The sequence below is a fragment of the Mastigoproctus giganteus genome, chromosome 7 (assembly GCF_048544385.1).
Source record: "Mastigoproctus giganteus isolate SK-2022 chromosome 7, ASM4854438v1, whole genome shotgun sequence".
Taxonomy (NCBI): domain Eukaryota; kingdom Metazoa; phylum Arthropoda; class Arachnida; order Uropygi; family Thelyphonidae; genus Mastigoproctus; species Mastigoproctus giganteus.
The window spans coordinates 10,243,259-10,267,694 of NC_143581.1; the positions used below are offsets into that span (position 1 = coordinate 10,243,259).

The 24,436-nt window shown below is 36.4% G+C and overlaps 1 protein-coding gene across 1 annotated transcript in view; it reads left to right on the forward strand.

Moving 5' to 3' along the window:
* Window positions 1–24,436, forward strand: part of LOC150082494 (polyadenylate-binding protein 2-like) — an 83,363-nt gene that overhangs the window by 15,016 nt on the left and 43,911 nt on the right. Inside the window, exons 2-4 of the mRNA XM_090377791.1 lie at window positions 7,876–7,984; window positions 11,827–11,882; window positions 18,161–18,267. Of these exons, the coding sequence (XP_090233917.1) occupies window positions 7,876–7,984; window positions 11,827–11,882; window positions 18,161–18,267 (272 nt within the window). The remainder of the gene's footprint in view (window positions 1–7,875; window positions 7,985–11,826; window positions 11,883–18,160; window positions 18,268–24,436) is intronic.

Sequence of the window (24,436 nt, forward strand, 5' to 3'; positions counted from 1 at the left end):
TGTTAACAAAATTAAGCAACACTTGTAAAATCTGTGTATGTTTCCATTTCTTTGTCTTGTTTTATTAATGTTTATTAAATGCTTTTATTATAAAACTTTTTATAATTGGCGCCATTTAAAATCAGTTTAATATACGCTAGCGAAATCTGACTACTTTTAAAAGTAAAATTATCAGGGTTCTGAGCTGGATATCACCATTCTTCTCTTTCTTGGTGATTACCTTCTTCTTCTGACTCTCTCTCAGAGTAACTCAGAAATTTTCTATGGCTGGTACAAATAATGAAAACAAAATAGGTAGTTTCTTACTACTTTAACTTTTCAAATTCTTTATGAAGTCCAAGAAAAAAAGAGTTATTTCATGCTTGATGATTTTAGCCCTCGCGGCTATCAAATGCTAAGGCCCTGCCCACCGCCTGGAAAATGCCCGCGCTTGAATCAAGTCAATGACGTTGGGAATTTTTATAAGCTTTTTTTCGCTGAGTTAATCTGTTTGAAGCGAAGGTTGCATGGATCAGCAGGGGTTTCACACAATAAACTGATAGTACATGCATGCTCCATATGTCAGATACATATGTTTTCGTGGTGCACACAGAGCCCATCGAAAGCGTAGTAACTAGGGTGTTTCGCCGATTTATCGCGGGCATCTGATGAAGTTAAAGGGACAGCGAGTGTGTTATGGGCTAAAGAAACTAAGGCTACGAACTGATAGTATATTGCTGTATACTGCTTGTAATCTGTGGTGTTTTCTGGAAAAAAAAAAAAAAACCTGTACAGCCCCTCCTGACACCGACTCACTCAATCACGTTGTGAAAAAAAGTCCATAAAAATTCTTCACGTGATTGGAACCCGAAAATTTTCAGCATGGTATGCACAGTACGACAGTAATATCCACTGTGCTAACTACAAGGGCCTTAAGACAATAACTAGGGTGTAGCTTATTTTAAAAATATGAAAATTGTTATTGTAGAAATCAATTATTATAAATGTCCTTTTTTATAAAGCATTACTATTGGATAATAATTTAATAATCCTTATTTTAATGGATTTAATTATACCTTTCATGTCTGACAATAAAATACAAAATGACATTTTAAAAACAAAGCAAAAATAAATCTAAAAATTACAGTAATGAGAAATTCATTCTACAAATTCCAACTATAGGTTTAAAGAAATAACAATGTTCGAATACGTAAAATTAACTTCCGATTACTTTTTTAGATTTTATACTTGCTTTGTTTCTTAATTGGAATGTCATTTTGTATTTTATTTGTAATATTAACATAATGAGAAAGGTGGCACAATTCCAGGAGACCTCTGGCGTGTTTAGGAAGAACTATTAGCTGAATTGTTAATAGTGGCTGCTGGTTGTCTGTGGCAGAATATGAAGTTACTTTTTTATTTTAGTGTAATAGAAGGGGGAAGGTGCAGGGGTGCATTTTCACCCCTAAGAAATTCATATATTTCACTATTTCAAATTATTGGTTATTCTCTCCTATTTCTCTCTCTCAGGGACTCATTTTTTTTTTTTTTTTTTGGCTGGTGCAGCATAAACCTCAGGCTTCCTTGCACCGTATGGCTAATAATAAAAGAAGCTTGGCTTAGTTTTGTAAGTTAGTCTTGTTTCTTTTATTTTTTATGTGCAGTAATAAATAAATTAAAAAATGTCAGATATACACGCTGATTTATTTATTAGAACCAAATTCTCCACAATATGAATTTCTAGTTTAAATGACAAAATCACTGAAAAAAATTACAAAATATGGAAGGCCATATATGTTGAACCAATACAAGCTGTGAGGTGTATGTTGTGTGGTTTTCATGGTTTTTCTGCTGACATTCCTTTACAAAACCATGCAAACCTTGCATGAGACTGACTAGCTTTAGCCATGTCAAATATACCCATAAAAGTTCCTCATATTAGTTCAAACACCAGCTTTTCCTACCCAGTGTGAGAAGAATGATGATTGTATCCATTGCACTTACCTGTAAGGACCCAAATATGGAAAGCATATCTTTTCTGTGTAATGCTCAATATGTTCTACATTGATGTCAATATTTGTAAAATAATAAGAGAAGTTTACTTTGATAATACGTAGAACACTTCCATATGATACTCTTCAGCAATTAAAATGAAAAAAATTGCAAATCTTACATTACAGTGAAAAAATAAAAAAAAAAAATAATTAAAACTCAATTGAACACAACTAAAAATCAATCTAATGCAACATTAAATTAATTAAAAGAAATTTAATGAAAAAAAATTGCAAAAAAAATAAATTTTTCCTTCCAATAGTTCTCGTGATGTTTCATTGACAACTTTTTCCATTTCCTGTTAAAAGAATTAACAAATTTTAACTTTGAAAAGGCGCCTCCATAGCCATGTGGGAAGAAGCAGTAGTGCGTAGCATGTGCGTCTTGATTAGGCTGGGGTTTGAGTCCGTCACCATTAAATACGGAAGATGTGGAAAGGTCAGGGAATGACCACCACATATCCTGGAGCAATATGGCCTTAGTTGCTAATGCTCCTAAAAAAAAAAAAAAACCAATTAACTTTGAAATTTAACCTTTTTTTTTCAAATTTACTAATTAAGGAAGGAAAATCGTTTTTCGCAATTTTTTTTTTTGTTATATTTCTTTTAATTAATTTAATTTAATTTTTAATTGTGTTCAATTGAGTTTTAATTATTTTTTACTGTAATGTAAGATTTGCGATTTTTTCGTTTTAATTGCTGGAGAGTAGCAATTAAAGAAGTGTTCTACGTATTATTTGAGGTAAACTTCTCTTATTATTTTACAAATAGCTGATAACCTGATAGTGAAATAAAAAAAGTGTAAAGTGGATATACAGACTTCACTTTTTTTTTTTTGTTGTTGTTGTCATGAGTTTCATAACATAGTTAAACATCACTAGAAATAAAAGAATAAGTTGGTTAAAAAGGCTAAATTTTTACCCATAAATTGTTAAGTACAGGTAAGAAATTACTGAAGCATCTTCTTCTTAGGACTTATTCTGTTACTACAACGGTTCTCCTCAACCTGACATCGAAAAGTCATTCCTTTATTCTTTTTTTCCATTTTCTTTTATCTTCCCAATCTCCATCCAACAGTCCTGTTCTATTCATGGCTGCTCTCACACCCTCTATCCATGTCCTTCTTGGTCTTCCTGTCTTTTTCCTTCTCCATGGCGCATAATGGCCTATAGCTGTCATTGCGCCGTAAAACATACAACAACAACAACATGGCTCCTCTTGGCAATCTGCCATCCTCCCATTCTTTTCTCATGACCAAACCACTCCAATCTTTTCTCCTCTATTTTATCAATGATGGTTTTTTTGGACATTCATTGTATTCCTTATCACATAATTTCTAACTTTTTCAGACCTAGACTTTCTCGCCGATCTTCACCAAAAATCAATCTCAATGGCCAGTAGTTTATTTTTTTGTCTTCAGTTAAGTTCCAAGTCTCACATCCATATAATAAAACACTTTGTAATACTGTATTGCTTTATACATTTGATGTTTAGTTTTGTTAATTTTTATTCCATAGCATAGAATTGAGCATTCCTATGACCTTTCTACCTTCACCCAGTCTTCTCTCAATTTCCTGCACAGATAATCCATCAGCCTGAATAATTGCATCCAGGTATTTAAATTGCTGAACAGTTTTCCTGTACACCTGTATTCCATCTAAATCCAAAACATCCTCACTTTGATTCATGTACTCTGTCTTATTAAAATTAACTGTCAGTCCCTATGATTTCTATTTTTCTAGATTACAGAAGAATAAGAACAATATGGGATCCACTGTATTGCCCATTCATGGTGAGGCCACCCTAATCGCCTGACTTAAAACCAATAGAGGTTTTATGTAGACCATCCAGTCCTTGAAAACTGCCCATCTTCACAAAATTTATGGGAAACCTTGCAGATCTTCTGGAATGGAATAATTAGCATTAGCATTAGCAGAGGCATATGATGCAAGAAAGCAAGCTTATTCAGCATCAGCCAAAAAAAAAAAAAAAAACACACCACTCCCATTTCACCCCTCCGTTCGCTCGAAATACCTGTCCAGTTCAGTTGAGCCTTAAATTTGTTTAGGCTATCAACTTCAACAACAAGTGATGGAAGTCGGTTCCACCAACCAACCACCCGCTGGCCAAAGGCAAATTTCTGCACATCTATCCGACATCTGTCCTTCCTCAATTTGAATTTATGCCCTCTGAGGTGATTATTCTGAGCAAGATGAAGAATCCCATTGGCATTGAGCATGCTCAAACCATTCAAAGCCTTATACACCTCTATCAGATCACCTCGCCGGTGCCTAGTCTCCAGACTCTGTAATTTGCAAAACTTAAGCCTTTCTTCGTAAGAGCAACCCTTTGTTCCATTCACTAATCTTGTTGCCCTTCTCTGTACCCGTTCCAGCAGCTCTACATCCTTCTTGAAATGAGGCCTCCAGACCTGTATACAGTACTCAAGATGTGGCCTAACCATTGCCTTATACAAGGGAATAATCACCTCCTTATCCCTGCTAGAAAAATTGCTGTATATCATTGACAAGACACCATGAGCTACTCTTGCAGCTCGTCTGCACTGCTCAGAGAACTTCATATCTGCCTGCACAATTACCCCCAGGTCCTTTTCATTCTCCACCACTGTCAGTGTAGTACCACAGAGTTGATACGTTGCTCTGGGGTTACTGTTTCCCATACGTAGTACTTTACATTTGTCAATGTTAAACTTCATTTGCCACCTCTCAGCCCATCTATTCAACCTTTCCAGATCCTGTTGCAGCAGCATAGCGTCATTGGTGTCCTTAACAACCCTGCCAACCTTTGTATCATCTGCAGACTTGGACATTAAACTTGATATCCCATCATCAATATCATTCATAAACACCGAAAACAACAACGGACCCAACACTGAACCCTGAGGAACTCCACTAATAGCATTAGTCCACGTTGAGCAGTGTCCATTGATTACCACTCTCTGTCTTCTGCCACTCAACCATCCCCTTATCCATAGCAGCAATTTGCCTCCAATGCCACACTGCTCCAATTTGTGCAGCAGTCTTCCATGTGCAACAGTATCAAAAGCCTTTCTAAGATCCAAATATATAATATCAAAGTTATTCCCTGCATCTAGTTCTTTTGTGACTACATCATAGTATCCAATCAAACTGGTCAGGCAAGACCTGCCCTTAACAAAACCATGCTGCGTCTGAGCTATAACTGAATTCTTGTCTAGATGATCCTGCAGTGCTTCTTTAACCAGTGCCTCCATTAATTTACCTGGAACAGAAGTTAAACTAACAGGTCTATAATTACTTGTGTCATCCTTTGATCCTCCTTTGTGAATTGGGGTTACATTTGCACATCTGCAGTCTATGGGTACCTCCCCTGAGTCCAAAGAAGCTCTCATAATTATGGCTAGGGGTTTGCTTACTTCCTTTGCTGCCTCCTTTAATATAACTGGATAGATCCCATCCACCCCAGGTGCCTTTTTTATGTTTATCCTCAACAATCTCTCCTCCACTTTCCTCTCAGTTATTACAAAATCATCCAGCTGACTGCCAATGTTTACTTTACCTACATCATTCTCCTTCCTGAATAACTCCTCATGCGTGAATGTAGATGCAAAATACTCGTTTAGATTGTTAGCCACCTGAGCAGGATCCTCAACTGTTGAACCATCAATATCCAGTGGACCAATCTGATTCATCCCTTTCCTTCTTGAGTTTAAATAGGTAAAGAACTCTTTTCTGTTTTTCGTTGCATCCTTTGCAAAGGATTTTTCGTAGTCTGCCTTTGCCTGCCTAATCTCCTTTGTGACTTGGTTACAGACCAACTTATATCTATCATAGGCTTCCATGTCACCCATTAATTTGTATGTATCCCATGCATTTTTCTTCTCTGCCACATGTCTCATTAGTTCATCTGACAACCATTTAGGCCTAAACCTTGAACAATATTTCTTAGTTGGTATGTAAAGCCTTGTAGCCTCCAAGATTAGTTCCTTGAATGCTTCCCATTTTGAGTTTGCTGTTGGTAACATCATCAGTTGGTTCCACTGTATAGAATTTAAATACTGTCTCAGACCATCATAGTTGCCTTTACGAAAACAAAAACCCTTCCCTTTACCTCTGATGGTAGTTACCTCCTTGAGTAAATCCCACTTCAACACACTAGGCGGCAGTGATCTGTGTGATCACTGCCGCCTAGTGGTTCATTTATCTGCAGATTCTTAATGCATGAAGAATCACTACTGATAATCAGATCAAGAGTATTCCTCCCTCTAGTTGCCTCCCGAACATGCTGATGTAGAAAACAATCATCCAATAAATCCACAAAAGCCTTGCTAGTGTGCGAGTGACCAACCCACAAATTCCAGTCAATATCTGGGAAATTAAAATCCCCCATTATAAGACTCTCTGATTTACTGGCCCACTCTATTTCCCTGTACAATATCTTATTATACTCATCAGAGTCATTAGGCCTATAGCACACTCCTACTCTCAATTTTGATTTCCCTATGCTTATATCACACCAAACTGACTCGACACTGCCCTGTCCATCGATGTCGACTGGCTTCACTTCCTTGGACTTTGTGTTTCTTAACTAATAGCATAACCCCTCCTCCCCTCCTGTCCTGTCTATCCTTTCTATACACATTGTATTCCCCAAATTCCAGTTCCGCATTCCTTATATCTGTGTGACACCACGTCTCTGATATCCCAACAATATCTGCCTTTGATGTTTTGAGTAATACCTCAAATTCATCAAATTTATTTACCAAACTCCTAGCATTGGTGTACACGCAGGTATACATGCACCTGTTTCTATTCTTGGCTACCCTAACACAACCCATGTGTTTACTTGTACCGCAATGACTCCCAGCAGTCTCTGAAATATCCTGCATCTTGTTTTTCAGGCTTCTGCTCATTTCAATAGAAGCAGTGCAAGAATCACTTCCACCTCTGCCAGTGGCTACTGTTAATCTATTAGTCCTTGTAAACCCCCCCCAACTAGCAGTTTTCCGACCCACCTAACTCTGCCTCGACAGCATCAGCAAAACTTCTTGCACCCTTTCTATTTAAGTGTATCCCATCCCTGTAGAAGCAATCTCTCCTGTTAACAAGTACAGTCCAGGCTGAAAAAAATTCTACCCCTTGAGCCTTGCACAATCCCTCCAGGGCCGAATTGATCGACAAGGCTCTCATCATATACTCCCTCCTATCGTGTCTGGGCAGAATTGCAGACACTTTCAAATTCAACCCTAATTCACGGTTTTTTTTCAACAGTGACCAGTACTTGCTAAGTAATTCCGCCGGTCTCCTACTCTTAATATCATTTGTGCCAACGTGTACAACTATATCACCTTTTGTGCCCTTAAAAGATGATATCCGCTCTACGTCATCAACTTTTGCCCCTGGTAGACATACCCTGGTCCTATTCCACTTATCCTTTTTAATGCTCAAGACATTTAAAAAAAATTTAATTGTGCGAGTGCTGCACTTGTGTAAGGCAGTGCTGAAATCTCATGCAGGATATTTTGATGAAAAATGAATATAGTTGTTAATATTAATCATTTCAATATTTTTTTTGTTGGAAATTTTTCAATTCTTAATAAAAAAATTTTAAAATACTTTGTAGTGTATTGTTGTTTTTATATTAAACCTTACATTGCCATAGCTAATTTCAAAAAAATTAACAAATGAAAACTGTTGTCATAGTGTTTGTGATTCAAAACTTTTAGGTGGAAGTGTACCTTATCCATAACAGACCAGTACCTTGTAAATTTGAAAAAAAGTGAAAACAAAGAAAAAAAAAAAAGAGGTTAAAATTCGAAGTTAAAATTTGTTAATTCTTTTAACAGGAAATGGAAAAAGTTGTCAATGAAACATCAAGAGAACGAGAACTGTCGGAAGAAACTGAAAAATTAAAAAAGCTGTATTCAACTGATAACCTGATGGTATTTCCTCCATGTAAGCTGATTTTTAATACTTTAGAAATGAAATTAGTAGTTTTGCTAATAAATTTATTTTTTTCTTAATGCCATTTCATATTTGATTATATTGTTTTGGTACTTAGACAAGTGCTGTTCAACTGGATTTTTACAATTTTTCTTCATCCAGACATAGATGCTATTCCTTGTTAACTTTTTATTTATAACAAATACAGGATACTGACCCATCCTGTCACTGGCAGATCCAGAAAAAAGCCCCACACCTTCATGGACCTTTATGACATGAAGCATTGTTGGTTGTTGTTTATGCCATTTACACATGTTGGAAATTTATTACTCTAACGTTTTTTATTAATTGTGCTATTAGTGATAGCCATGTGCAGTCAATCCATTAGACAGTGTGTTACATAACAAAGTTTTTAATTTAATAGATAAAGAGATGCAATAAAGCACAAATTAAAGTGTGAAAAAGGCATGTCAATCTATCACATTGGAAGATAAGATGGAGGTTATTCAGAAAATGGAAGCTGGTGAAAGCTGCCCTAATGTGTATAGGGCTATAAATATGCCTCCATCGACTATTACTACAATTATGAAGAATACCGTTAAAATAAAACAATCGATGCAAAGTGCTACACAAGTTAGTTACAGCAGGAACTTTTAGAAAAAAATGGAGCAATTGTTGACACTTTGGGTCAATGATTTGAACCAAAAAAACAATCCCTTGACCCAAACTGTAATAAATGAAAAGGCTAAGTCAGTTTTTGAACACTTAAAGAAGAAAGGAGATCAGTGTTATGAAATATTTTTGACTAGCAGGGGCTGATTCATGAGATTTAAAGAAAGAACCAAATGCAGGAGTGTGAAAATTACTGGCAAGGCAGCAAGTGCAGATGCTGAGGTGGCTGCCACATTTTCTGCAGAGTTTCGGGCCATAGCAGAGAAGGGTGAATATCCTTCAGATCTCATCTTCAATGTTGATGAAACAGTCCTTTATTGGAAAACGTTGCCAACAAGAACCTTCATTGGCCACGAAGAAAAGTTGGCTCCTGGTTTTAAAGCATCAAAAGACAGGCTGACAACTTTTGTTGGGATCAAATGTGTCAGGCAATTTAAAATTGAAGTCAATGTTGGTGCACCACTCTGAAACACCACATGTTATGAAAGGCTTAAACAAAGCCATGTTGCCTGTGTACTGAAAGTCAAACAAGAAGGCTTGGGTGACACAGGACATTTTCTTGGATTGGTACACCTACTATTTTTGGCCTACTGTTCTCAAATTCTACAATTACAAAATTTACCAAGGCTATTCTTCTTTTGGACAATGCCCCTGGACATTCTAGAAATCTGGGTTAAGTCAGAATGCCTCTTAAAGTTAACATTGTCTACATATCCCCTAATACAACATCAGTTTTGCAACCCATGTACCAGGAGGTAATAGCCACCTTTAAAGCTTATTACCTATGGCCAACATTTACAGAAATGGTAAAAGTTTTAGACATGTCAAACATTACCATCAGAGAATATCGGCGGTTGTTGCCTGTGTACTGAAAGTCAAACAAGAAGGCTTGGGTGACACAGGACATTTTCTTGGATTGGTACACCTACTATTTTTGGCCTACTGTTCTCAAATTCTGCAATGACAAAATTTACCAAGGCTATTCTTCTTTTGGACAATGCCCCTGGACATTCTAGAAATCTGGGTTAAGTCAGAATGCCTCTTAAAGTTAACGTTGTCTACATATCCCCTAATACAACATCAGTTTTGCAACCCATGTACCAGGAGGTAATAGCCACCTTTAAAGCTTATTACCTATGGCCAACATTTACAGAAATGGTAAAAGTTTTAGACATGTCAAACATTACCATCAGAGAATATCGGCGGTTGTTTTATGTCTTAAAGAGCATCAATCACATTAACACAGCCTGGCAAGAAGTGACTGTCAATTGTCTAATTATTTAGGAGCGTGGCATAAACTTCTCTCATGCATGATTTCAGAGGATTCGGGCCACAATAGAATGTTGTAGGAGACATCAGCAGGCTGGCACAAGAGGCAGAGTTAGAAGTTACAGTTGAAGATGTAACTGAGCTCTTGAAAAGTCATACAGAGACTCTTTCAAATGAAGACCTTGAAAAGTTAGCTGCAGAATTTAGCCAAGAGAAAGAAGAAGAGCCTCCTTTAAAAATTATGAAGACCAGTGATCTACAACAGATTCTTGCAAGTGTAGAGTCCCTTGCTGGGAGAGGAGTGCCATGATTAAAAGGTGTGTTCAATGAACCCTGAGCCCTTACTTTGAAATTCTTAAAAAAAGGAGGAAGAAATCCAGGCAATCAACACTTGCTTCTTTCTTCAAAAAAAAAAAGGCAACCTTCTCAACCAGGGCCATCAACAGAAGATCCTCAACCAGACCTTCAAAAGCCAACTAAAACTTCAGCATTACGCCACTGTCAAAATGTTTTATGTATACATATTATTAATTTATTTATTATACTGTATTTATGTAGGTTAAAAATAAAACATTTTTTTAATTAAAAAGTTTATTTCTGAGCTTTAAATACTCCAGTATTGAAAATGGTAGGTAAAATTTTTGGTGCATGGAACATAACTCTCTGATTTCCCATTGACTCCATTTTATAAAGGGTTCCATTTGCACCTGTCCCCCCCCCCCAGGAACCTAACCCTGGCTTAAATTGAGGGCTACCTGTACTATGAGAATTACTGTTAGAGCACAGTAGGTATTTCAGCATGATTAGTTCCATCCTTGAACTGTTTTTACTCAATAGTATATCATTAAGAGTGTGACAATGTAAAGTGATTCACTGCAAAAAAATAGAGTACATTCGTCTCATTGATCAGTCTGTAGTGAAAAGGATACAAACCTTCATGCATGATTTGTCATATCCATAGTGCGGGATACATTAAATTGATTAGAAATCCTTCGAACACTGATAATTGGGTTATGTTAAAATCAATTCAGTATTCATTCTTCTATGGTAACAGGTCACCATGATGCATGTTTTTAATTACATTGAGCCACTGTCCCTATTACCCTTAATGTGGTCTGTGCATGTAGCACAGTGGTGTCACCGTCCTCCCTTTGTTGGGTGGAAAAGGCCTGGATTCGAATCTTGTCGATGATGAGAGGAACTTTTATGGGCTTTTTTCACTTTGTGACTGAGTTAGTCAGTCTCGGGAGTAGATAGCAAGGCTTTTTCCCCAGAACCTGGAGGTTTTCATCTAGCAAAGCAGGCAAATCGACCAGAGAGCATATGCAATTTATAGACACAATACACATCGATAGAAGAAATAACTTTCTGGGTGACCATAGTAAATAGTTTTATTACCCTTAATTTCTTTTGTGTGTTACTAAATGCAGTGCAATTTGGAAAACATCTTCAATATTCCTCAACTGCTGCTCTACTTTTGCCCATCACAGAATCCATAAATGGATGCCGTATTCAGTTGGTGTGAACTTGAACTTGCATGACTGTGACCTTATTAGAATTGTGTCAAGTCTGACTCTTCGAATGGATCAGAGCCAACTCGAACAAAAATCATAGAAGTAACTATCACTAGTGTTGTTAACAACCAAACTACACACAAGTACACATTTCCTATGCATTTAGTAATTTATTAGCCATATCCCCCAATGGTTGAAGATAAGACCAATGTTATATTAAATTTTTTACTTGATAAGACTTTCCAAAGCATTCCAAAGTACAGCAGTATAGTGAGTTTACATATACTATTTCTTTGTGCTTATTCATATATTTAAGTTTTCTTAGCCGAAATATTTTTTAATAATTTTTCCTTATCAGCAACATTACACATTTTTTAAAATTTTTATTTGTACTTTTAGGTTTATCACTCGAAGGGAAAACGGAAATTGATGCTCGATCTGTATACGTAGGAAATGTAAGTAAACATCAATATTTCAGTCTGTAGAGTTTATGATATCAGTTGTAATTTTTAACAAGTTAGTTAATTACACAAGTGTGTTACATTTCAGACATGTTGTGTAATAATAATAATAATTTATGATTTATAAAAAAAAAAGAAAGAAAAAATCAACAACTTTCATGTGCAAACTGAGAATATTTAATTTCCGCACATCATGGCAGCAAACATATCCAGTGTTTCTTCTACAATATACAACATATGGATAGTCTTATGTCATATGAAACAAAAAAAAAGAAATGGTAAGTAATTGGATTGAATTGGACTGGTTTTAATGAAATTTGGGAAGGCTCAAAAAATTGTTCTAAAAGAGCCAAATATAAAATGTATTGGATTGTCATGATTGCCAGTGAATGGAATTTCTTTAAATTTCATGAAAATCCATTCACTAGTAGTCAAGTTATTACATATAGATGGAAAGACAAAGAAATAGTAATTGCTGCATTTCTATTTGTCCAACTTTGAAAGAGCCAAATACAAAATTTTATGAGAAGCCATCCACTAGGAGCCGAGCTATTATATGCAAATGGGTAGATGAATACTGTGAAGACAATGGGCACTTTATGCATATAACATAATGCACCTAAAAATGAAGTGTGAACATAAGAGAGTAATATGAGGGGTATCAAAAAGTTTGTACCCTTACATGGAAAGGTGAAACTTCACAGGAACTTTAATCCTTTTCTGTGTACTCTCCATGTATAGTAACACATTTCTCCCATCTATGGATCAGTTGTTTAATGCCTTGATCATAGAAGTCCACACTTTTTGCCATGATTCCACTTCATTGATGACTTCCTGAGACGAATCAAAGCGGTATCCATGCAGTGGTTTCTTCATTTCTTGAAACAAGAAGTCTGATGGTGCTAGGTCAAGAGGAGAATAGGATGGGTGCTGCAGCTGGGCAACAAAGTTGGTGGTATCAACGGCTTGTGGGGGTGGGGGGGGGTAACGTTTATTACTTATGGGGTTATTTTTTTGTATCTTTTCCTTTTGTATTAATGTATATCCCCGTAGTCCAATCCTCCCACTTTAGCATCTGACTTGTTTGATCTCAGAAGATTACCTGACTCGAAGGGGACCCTAATTATTTTTAAGTATTTCTCCACAGGATTGGCTGAGTTTCGGAATGACAGACTCCAACACATGAATGTAAAATAAAACAATGTTTATTAACATATCATACAGAAACTAATAATAGTGACTTGTTATTTCATTAACCTTTATATGTGTAAATATCTTGTTCAAACTCAAATGTTTCATCATCCGATATCCTATTCTAATACACATTATTATTCATTATGCTATGGCGTCTCTTCATGTTCTTTACAGGGACTTCAATAGGTCGTGGTATTCACTTTACATAGATTCTTCCAACTCTTCTTCTGAACAGTCTGTATAACAAACCAACAACTACCAGCCAATGAACTGGCTCACAAAACCCTTCAGAGTTCGTGTCTCAATTTGTACGAAAATTTCATTTATTCAATTAGACACCCTTACTGCAATCAGGTTAACAGGAAATATTAATCAATTCAATTTAACATTACCCTTCAGGACCGTTAATCCTCTATACCTTTATATATATATCACTTTTAATTAGCCCCTACTCAAATCAGAAATACTCTCCACAAATCAACTCATAAATAATTCAAAATTCCAACCTTTAACTTCATATATAATATAAAAAAAACTTTCCCAACCCTAAACAATTCTCAATTATCTATTATAACCTCTCCTTCCAGCAAGCATTATTATGAGGAGCTTCACTTTAAATTATAGGCTACGTCCGTCTTAAATACATTACACTTTTATACATATATTCATTGCTTAAATCTCCCTCCTTAACTATATATACTTATTTCTCCTAAAGTCCTCTCCTTAATAAATTAGGTACACCTATTTCGGTAAACTCTATAGCACTTACATGTTTGGCCTGGAACTTTCCTCTCTGCTCGGCTTCCTTTCATATCGGTCATTCAGGTACTGGAATGCGGGGACGCTCATTTGGGGATCTCGGTGATTTATGGTGTTTCCCTACCGGGTACTGCACGGCTGGAATCAATCAGTGTTGCATACTCTTTACAGGTCAGCATTTCTTCTTCCGTGGATAGAGGGGTTTTCGAGTAGGTCAATGGTTCGACCACTCATTCGACTGGCTTTGCCTATATAATTCTCAGGGTGTGATTCTTCCTCACTATGGCTTCCATGTTTACAGGTGAACATTCCTACGGGATGTGCAGAATTTCTATCACTGCTTCCATCTATCTCAGGTCTGCAGCTATCACCCAAATTAGACTACTGCTCTGCTTAGTATCGTTCTCCAACTCCTTCAATTCATTCTCCAGACCGCTCCGTGAACTTCTTCAGACTCCTCCGAAAACTTCTTCCGAATCTCACGAAAACTTTTCCAGAATCTCCCTCTCAAAATTCCCTCTATTTTCTTCCTGGCCAATAGGAGATCTGCACATCGTTTTTCCTGTGTTCTCATTTCTCTCCTCTTCCGTGGGCGGGTCTTCTTTATTCTTTGTGCCCCAACTTCCGTGGACCTCGAACATACCAGAACAATCCAGAAAGAGAAGCGGAAGTTCAGGTCAACTGAGAAGCGTCACAGCTCCTCCCGTGACCTCACGCGCGCACACCTGGTGACGTCGCCCACCTCTAATAGCGTCTCACCGTGAAATCTTTAAGAGGGTCAGCTTAAGCACTCTTGGCCCTTACTATGGTGCATCTGCCTCTGTCTTAATGGGGGATTTGTCATGGTATATTACTTTCACTGACTCGTCAAAGAACTTCCATACAAACAAGCTACACTAAACAGAGAGTGACTGGAAGGTATTTTTGAATTCCAGTGCTTCTTAATCCATGTTGTTTGTACCAGAAAACCACTATTCGTACTACAGTTAAATTCTCATAATATTTAACAATTTTTATTAATTAATGTAAGGACGGGTCCTTACAGGCTGTGTAGTCGATGCATTGTCTGACAGATGGACACCTTTGATTAACATTCCACACCTTTTCACCTTCAAAGCATCACGTAACTTTTGCAAAAGATTTCTGTAAAATATTCTCCAGTAAGTGTGGAACCACAAGGTAGGTAAGCTGTCAGGATAACCCCTTCTTTGCAGATGGAGTGGTCTTTGCTTTTTTTGGGAGGTGGGGAGATGTGCTTCCACTGCTTTGAATGTCTTTAGTCTCCGGATGATACTGGTACACCCAGCATTTGTCACCAGCGAATCAATAAAGTTCTCTACATCCGCATTACACAAATCCAACAGTTAGCGAGAACATTGCTTCTACAAAGGCGTCAGCAATTTTGGAACCCATTGTGCAGAGACCTTAGACAGGTGCAGTTGATCAAGTAAAATTCTGTGGGAAAACCCATAACTAATTCCCATTGCATTTGCAATGAAATGAATTGTCACATGTCTGTTACTCAGCACCAGCTGCTCAAACTTTGCAACCATCTCATCGTCTTTGATTGTTGATGGCTCGTCAAAGACGCTTGTATGACTGCACTGGAACTCCCTTTTTTACAGTGTCATAGGATGGACAAACCTGTCCATACACAGCTTTCATTTCTTCGTAAATATCCTGAGCTTTCTTGCCCTGCAAAAGCAGGAACTTCACCTCTGGTGTGTGATCCAGGCCTCACCTTTGGCGTGTGATCACCTACGGGAATGAAATTTCACATTACTTATTGAATATGTAGACAACTTATATTAAAAACGGCATCTTCCTACTGATGTTTTTAGTTCAGGGTACGAACTATTTGATACCTCCTCGCATCCGTGGGGTTATATCACTCTCCTTTTATCAGTATTATGTAGAATTCCCTTTGAATATGATTTATGGGCTAAACCTGTGTATTTAAACCTATATGTGGCAAATTTAAATACCAGTCAATCTGCACTTACATCAATCTTGACTCAGGTCAATCTGCACTTATTTCACTAGTGACTTGCCACCAATGTTATTACACTATATTTCCTATGGCAGTGTGACTTGCATTTTTAGCATTCTGATGCATACTGTTTTCATTATATAAAATTAATATTTTTATAATATAAAAATTTTATCTTTTTTAAATTATATTTCACTAAACAATGTAAATACCTTACCAGTACAGGCAGAATAATAATAAAATTTACTACTATTATTAATAAAAGCAGAGAAGCCAGGCTTATTTAGTATCAGCCTTAAAAAACTGCCTGGTTTTGTCTAGTTATCTCTCCAAAGCTTTCTTAAATTTGTATATGCTTGCTAAGGCTACAAAATTAGGTGGTAATTTATTTAATAACCCTTTAACCATTGACTACTAGTGTTTCAATATAGGAATATAAATGCTTACAATGCTTATCTGAGAGACAACTGCCTTTTTTTTTTTTCCTCTCCAGCAGAAAAGCCCTTGTGGCAGCAGCACATTTGGTATAATCACTGCCTTAGTAAGGATTTCAAACTAAAGATGAATATGGTTAAAAGAAAAGTAATGATGAACAAGTATGCCACAGAAAGGGATATAATGATTGAAGGAGCAGAAATTGAAATGGTGGATTCATATACTTACCTTGGACAAGTCATTAGCTGTAATAATGATAAATGGCTGGAAGTCAAGAGAAAAATAAATTTCGGATGGATAGCATTCAGGAAATATAGTCGCATACTGAGGAGCAATATCCCAATTTGTCTGAAACATAAAATAATGAACCAATGTATACTCCCCACCATGACTTATGGAAGTGAAACTTGGGCACTCACCAAAAGAATGGAAGAGAAGCTGAAAACTACACAGCCAATAATGGAACAAATTATATTAGGAATAAGACTGTTGGATAAGAAGAGAAACACATGAATTAGGCAGTAAACTCAAGTAAAAACTAAAGAACTAAAATGGACTTGGCCATTACACATAGCTCAAAGACACGATGACAGATGGGCTAAGAAAATAACAGAATGGTACCCAAGAGGAGCTAAAAGAAAACCTGGAAGACAACTACAGAGATGGATGAAATTTAAGAGTTTATGGGCAGTAAATGGATGGCCATTGCACAAAACAGAAGGAACTAGAAAGTTGCTGGAGAGGCTTCATCCTGCAGTGGATCGAAAATGGCTGCTGACAATGATGATTACAAGGTGATCCATAATAAATTGAATAATTCTTTCCTTATAATACATAAAAAAGGCTTATTCTGTTATACTGCAAGAAAAAAATGATGAAAATTTGTGAATGTAAAATGTACATTACAGTTTTAGTCATCTTCTACAGTTTTCCAACTTTCTTTGTACACTATAATCTTCCTATTCATTATTATCATTACAGTCACAAAACCACTCTAAAATCAATTTCTCATATTTTGGGTTGGTTGGGCAAATATATTCTATATTGTAATAAACTTTAAAATGGTCTGTAGTTACCAATTTAGTAATATTGAAAGTTGCACACTATTAGATTGTTTGTAGCTGTTTTGATTATTTAATTGGAAACTGTAAAGTGCTTATTTGAAACTAGCACAGGAAAATTAATTAATTTGAAAATACATTATAGTAATGACAGTGGTGTTTTATCCCTCCATACAACTTCTTTGAGCCGACTGGGCTAGCCGGGTGGGTAAAATGCCTGCCTGGCAACCCAAAGGTTTGAATCCCACCTCGGGCTTGGATCAAAGTACTGCAAAAACCTTGGTTGGTGCATTATGGCCACAGAAGCCGATGCGCCAACAACTACAAAAAAAAAAAAAAAAACATCTTCTTTGCAAATTTTCAGTGGGGGAACCACCCTACTATTAGAACTTTTTCTTCTAATTTGACAGAAGAAAAACTGGATAATTTTATCAAGCAAGCTTCACTGGGAGCTGATTAATTCAGTCATAGTGAGAAGAAAGCCAAAAATATTTCTGCTCTTAACAATCCAGATTGACTCAATCCTGAGTTAAAACCATCATTGGACAAGCCAACAGTGAAAGTGTTAAGTGGATGTCCTCCAGTTTGTGCCACCTATGAAAGAAAAAAATATAATCCCATTTACTGAAGATAATTTATTAAAGCCTTTTGATCCTTAACCATCTGTCACTTGTGCCCTCAATTTGACAAAGATGCTCATGTGTCATCTGTGAGATATCTCTTTTTGTTTTCATTATAAAAATAAATTTATGGCAAAATTTAGGTGCATGATATTCAGAGGTTCTATCCAAAACATCTAGTTCAAAAATGTATAACAAATATTTTACTTTTAGGTTGATTATTCGGCAACTAAAGCAGAACTAGAGAGCCATTTTCATGGCTGCGGGCCTATCGTTCGAGTTGTAATTTTAAATGATAAATATTCTGGCCATCCAAAAGGGTAAGTTATTTATTTTATTTTTTTCTAATTCTTATAAATATAATTAAATTTTTATATATGTACTTCAAGAAATTTGTAATATAGCTTCTCTTGCTGATTATTTTTTGCACTTCATGCATTCCTATTTTTTGAAATAAAAAGAACATTGTGACATAATTATGTCAAATACAGGATGTGTCAAAAGTTTTTGAACAGTGCACATAAAACAGTTTATGCAGTAATATAAACCTTAGTAGGTAAAATGAGATTAATTATCAATGTAAATATAACTGTAGTTCACATTAGTATATTATCACATCATCTGCCATTTTAAACTTCACAAATAATAGTCTTTATATAACATTTTGAAATGATCATAAATAGACAGACAGACTTGTGTGAATCCACTGATGATGATGATGTTGTTGTTGTTATTTGGTTTTTAGGAGCATTAGCAACTAAGGCCATATTGCTCCCAGGATATGCGGTGGTCATTCCCTGACCTTTCCGCATCCTCCGTATTTGGTGGTCACGGGCTCGAACCCCAGTGTAATTAAGAAGCATGTGTTACGCACTGCCGCTCCTGGCTACAGAGGCACCCACTGATAATGATTCACATTCTGCGATAATAGTGCCACGATCCACAATGGTTCTGTACTTCAGATAAACTCTTATTTTTGATATACCCTCCACAGAAATTTTGCAGGGTGTTAAACTTTGTGCACACTGACAACCAAATCCATCTTCTAAAGAACATATCATTCAAACAATTGCATGATGGGGACATCTCCATCCTGCATGAAAAATATATCCTTTAGATTAATTTTTGGGTACAGTAGCTAGGAGTCCTGGCCATCTGATTATTGATGAGAAAACATCTAGGGTGGCACTGGAGTAAAATCGATCGGTAACAAAATTTTCTTACGAAAATGACGCAATTCATTGGTCACCTCCTAAAACTGTTTAAAAATTTAAATGGTTTGATTCATTTACACAACAATAAACCATTCACTGGAACAAACAACCATCACTTCTTGCAGTAGTTTTTGGTTATGACATCATACTAATGTACAAATGGATTTTGCTAACTATTTAATTGTAAAAACTGATGTCAGTTAACAACCTATAAGAGTAATTCATAAATGGCTAAAACTCCAGCTGAGCAAAATTGAAAGAAGTATTCAAGAATAAAAGGTTCAAAGTCACTGAAGAAGCCTCCCATGTCGACAAAAGAACGAGTTCAAAAACATAGAGAATGAAAAAAAAAAAATGCAGAGATTTAATAAAATCTGCTTCTTTAGATTTTGAGAAGCAGATTTTAATAAACTCTGAAAAATACATTTGGAGCCTGTTGCTTTTCTCTCCTGAATCAACGTTAGTGACAGCATGATAGAATTTAGGAAGTGACGTAATTTTCGTCAAAGATGTTTTCACATAAAATGTGAAAAGTTTGTGTATACAGGATACACATGGCCTTTTTTTTTTTTTTAACATGCCCAGGCATCTTTCATCTGTGATGTGTAATAGAGCCACAGAAAAGGTTCGACAGGCAAAGGCAGTTTATGAGAAATCACTAGCAAACAGAGCAAAGAGGGGGGATAAAGAATTCTTCACATATATAAATGCCAAGAAGAGCAGGACAAACCAGATCGGACCTTTATGTAAGGGAAAGGGGATAGTAATAAATACACCAGCTGCCGTTGCAGATGAACTCAACAGTTATTTTGCATCGATATTTACAAATGAAAAGCCTTTTGTGGCAAAGGGAAATTGTGGGAGCGAAGTTAAAAAATATGTAATTAATGATATTGAAATTTCGCAAGATTATTTAATGAAAAAACTTTCGAGCCTACAGACCAGTAAGGCTCCTGGAGTTGATGGAATATACCCTATAATCTTAAGAGAGGCGGCAAGCGAGTGCATTGAACCATTGAGGCTAATTATGCGAGCATCATTAGACTCTGGGAAGATTCCCTTGGATTGGAAAAGTGCAAATGTATCTCCCATACATAAGGGTGGCTCTAAAAGTGAAGTTGGAAATTATCGACCTGTCAGTCTGACTTCAGTAGTAGGGAAAATCATGGAGGCAATGATCAAGGGTGGAATTCAGGATCATTTGGATCGAATTGAAATTCTCAAGGATACTCAGCATGGTTTCGTAAAGGGAAAATCATGTTTAACAAATCTGGTTCGCTATTTCGAAAGGGTCACTCACGAGCTGGATTTAGGGAATAATTTCGACATTGTTTATTTAGATTTCAGCAAAGCTTTTGACTCAGTCCCACATGAGCGGTTGCTTTATAAGCTGGAACAGGTTGGAATCACTGGGAAAATCCTTAGATGGATAGAAGGATGGCTTCAGGGCAGGAGGCAGAGGGTTGTGATAAATGGCTATTCCTCAGATTGGGTTGATGTAAGAAGTGGGGTTCCCCAAGGATCAGTATTAGGACCACTGTTGTTTTTAATTTTCATAAACGACATTGATGAAGGGATAGAGGGCGTGATGTCTAAATTTGCAGATGATGTTCAAATTGGGAGAGTAGTTAATGATCACTGTCAAGCTGAGCTTCTACAGAGAGACCTAGATAGACTTCAGGAATGGTCAGAAAAATGGCAGCTGTGCTTTAATCCAACAAAGTGTAAGGTATTACACCTGGGAAACAGTAATCCCAAAAAAACTTATTCACTTGGTGGAGTTCAACTAAAGCCAGTACTGGAGGAAAGGGACTTGGGTGTTACGATACGGTCAGACATGAAATTCTCTGAGCATTGTAAACAGGTTGCAAGGAAGGCCCATGGTGTCCTATCAATGATCTATCGAACTTTTGCAAGTAGAGATAGGGACGTGATAATCCCATTATATAAGGCTTATGTTAGACCACACTTGGAATACTGTGTTCAAGTATGGAGACCGCACCTGAAGAAAGACATCGAGCTTCTTGAAAGGGTGCAAAGAAGGGTAACTCGCCTGGTGAGATCGGCAAAAGGGCGTCCTTATGAAGAAAGACTTCGAATATGTGGATTGCAGAGTTTGGAAACTAGACACCTTAGAGGAGATTTGATTGAGGTGTTTAAGGCTCTGAGAGGCATCAGTAAAATGAATGAGGACAAAATTTTCAAGATTATAAATGATGCTAGAACTAGGGGACATAAATTCAAGTTACGGGGGGAAATGTTTAGATTGGATTGCAGGAAGTTCTATTTTAGCCAGCGAGTTATAAATTACTGGAATAAGTTGCCTTCATGGGTGGTAGAGGCCGACAGTTTGGGGAAATTCAAAGGTCATCTGGATAGTACTTTCGGGTAAGGGAAGCACATAGGATGATAGGTTTAATTTCCTTTTTATTTATTTTTTATTTTATTAATTATTATTATTTAGTTATTTATTTTTATTTTTTTGTTTTTATCATTGTTTTGTTCGAATTTATTTATTTATTTTATTTATATTTATTATTTATTTATTTTATTTTTTTTAATTTTTTTTTTTTTTTTTTTTTTTTTGGCTGGTGCAGCATAAGCCATAGGCTTTCTTGCACCATGCGGCCGTTACTAATACTAATACTAATCTGTGACCATTTTTACAAAAAAAAAGAAGATCCAATATCCTGAAATGGCTGATTCAAATCAGTCATTTCAGGATATTGTTTGCACTTTTCTTTAAATTTTGTCTCTAATCTGCAAATGGCATCATTTTTGTGTAATGTGGGATGGTAATTTTTGAATTTTAAAAATTTTATTCTGCTCTTTTACAAATATTCATATAATAAGTGTGGAAGATTGTGGAACTGTACATATTTCCTAAAATGAGGCCTCCAGACCTCCTGTATACAGTACCCAAGGTGGGGCCTGACCATTGCCTTATACAAAGGGATAATCACCTTGTCTCTGCTAGCAAACTTCCCAAATATCATTGACAGAACTCCATAACCTGCTCTCGCAGCCCATCTGCACTGCTCAGAGAGCTTCATATCTGACTGCACAATTATCCCAAGGTCTTTTTCATTCTCCACCTCCCTGAGTGTAGTACCACATAGTCGGTACATTTCTCTTGGGTTACTGCTACCCATATGAAGTACTTTGCATTTGTCAATGTTAAACTTCAGTTGCCACTGCTCAGCCCATCTGTCTAACTTTTCTAGATCCTGTTGCAGAAGCATACTGTCATTAACAATCCTGCCAACCTTTGTATCATCTACAAACTTGGACATTAAGCCTGATATACCTTAAATGATATCATTGATAAATACACAAAACAACAATGGGCCCAGAACCGAACCCTGGGGGAATCTGCTAATAATATTAGTCCACGTAGAGCAGTGTCCATTTATTACCACTCTCTGTAGTCTCCTACTCAACCATCCTTTTATCCATTGCAGTAACTTGCCCTTAATGCCATACCACTCTAATTTGTACAGCAGTCTTCCATTGCAACAGTATTAAAAGCTTTCCTGAAATCCAAGTATATGATATATATACTTTGGCTCACACTGAGCCAAACTCTCTGCTTCTGCCATATTGGGATATAACTTATTCCAGTGGATAACATGCTACCTGATGGTAAACTTCATGTGATCCAGTAAACTGGATCTCATTACATAGCAATTACTACTTCTGTATATGAGAAAAGTGCAGCAGAATCAATTTGTACAAAGACTGATTTATCTGAAATAATTTTCACTGAATCCATCAGAATTTAATTTTGGTACAACAAAATTATTCATGCAACCCAAAAATTTGTTGCAATGGGATTTTATTTATAATGCCAGAGATGTTCCTTGCATCAAGTTTTTTTGAAGTCTTATCATGGTAATTAAACAAACTGATCAGGTCATCCCCTACTCTTTTCTAAGAAATTATGGTTCAGTCCTTTTAAACTTCATTCTTATTGAGTGCATCTTGTTATATCCTTTTCTACTCTTTTCTAAGAAATTATAGTTCAGTCCTTTTAAACTTCATTCTTATTGAGTGCATCTTGTTATATCCTTAGCCACAGAATCCATGCTCTAACCTGCAAGAGAAATCAAACTCAGAATGCTTGTATGCCAAGCAAACAGTTCTTGGGAACTTGTCGGCCACACTAATGTGTACACAGCGCTCCGGCAGCATTAGTGAGAGAACTATATTAAATATTTTCACATATTTTCTCATTAACATAAAAATTTATGATGGTTCATATAACTTGCAAATTTTATTTAAATCTTATTGCCAGTTATCATCATTTTCATATAGATTTTACCCTGTCAGCCTGTGAAAGTTAAGTGATGCTTGGGTCAGGAGACTTGTAGCCTGACCCATATTGTTATTGCTCTCATTCAGGCTACAAGCATGTTCAACTGGTTTTGTTGACTCAAATGGTCTAATAATAATATCAATTGCATCTTTTCTGCATTTCTATCAATGAGCCTACTGCCGTCTTAATGTCTAGTTACCAAGAGCTGTAAAATTAAAAAAATCACTGTTACAAAAATATCCCATATAAGTTTTGCATAGGACCTCAGAGCCATACAAGTAATTCTTGAACAGGGTTCCACAAATTTTGGGGCTGGCCCTGCATGCAGGCCAGAGAAATATCTGCTGTATTTCAATACCCCACAAACTCTAGCTCAGAGCTTTCCAAAATAGTGCCACAACCATTGGAGTATCATATTGTTATTGCTCTCATTCTGATTTTCTTTCGTTATATACATAGAGCTTCAATAATCAAAACTAATTGGGACCAGGGTAGTTCAGACTTGGGATTTTCTGTTCTGGAGACTAAAAAGAAAAAGGTTTAGTAAGTTTAGAAATAAAATCACTAAGTCGTACTTATGCATTTTTATTCATAGGTAACAACAAATGAAATTTTCAGTCACAATAACACATATGTATAGGCTTTAATGAAAATAATTACTTATTTTTTGCTGCACCATTTTTGACCTTCATTTCTTTACTCTCTCTCTTTTCAGCAAGAGCAGTTGAGTTGGACAGCATTCAGTTTATTGCTGATACCAAGCTATCAGCCTCTAGCACAGCGAATGCCTTAGCATGCGTAGGCCCAGTGCTGATGTCATTTTCTTCACTATCATCTTCATCCATAACATTTTCAGGAGTTCCAGTTTCTTTTACATTCACATTTTCATTTAAAACAGGAAACCCTGTAGCACCAATATCATTTTCCATCCATGCCCTTGCATCACCTTCATCGCAATCT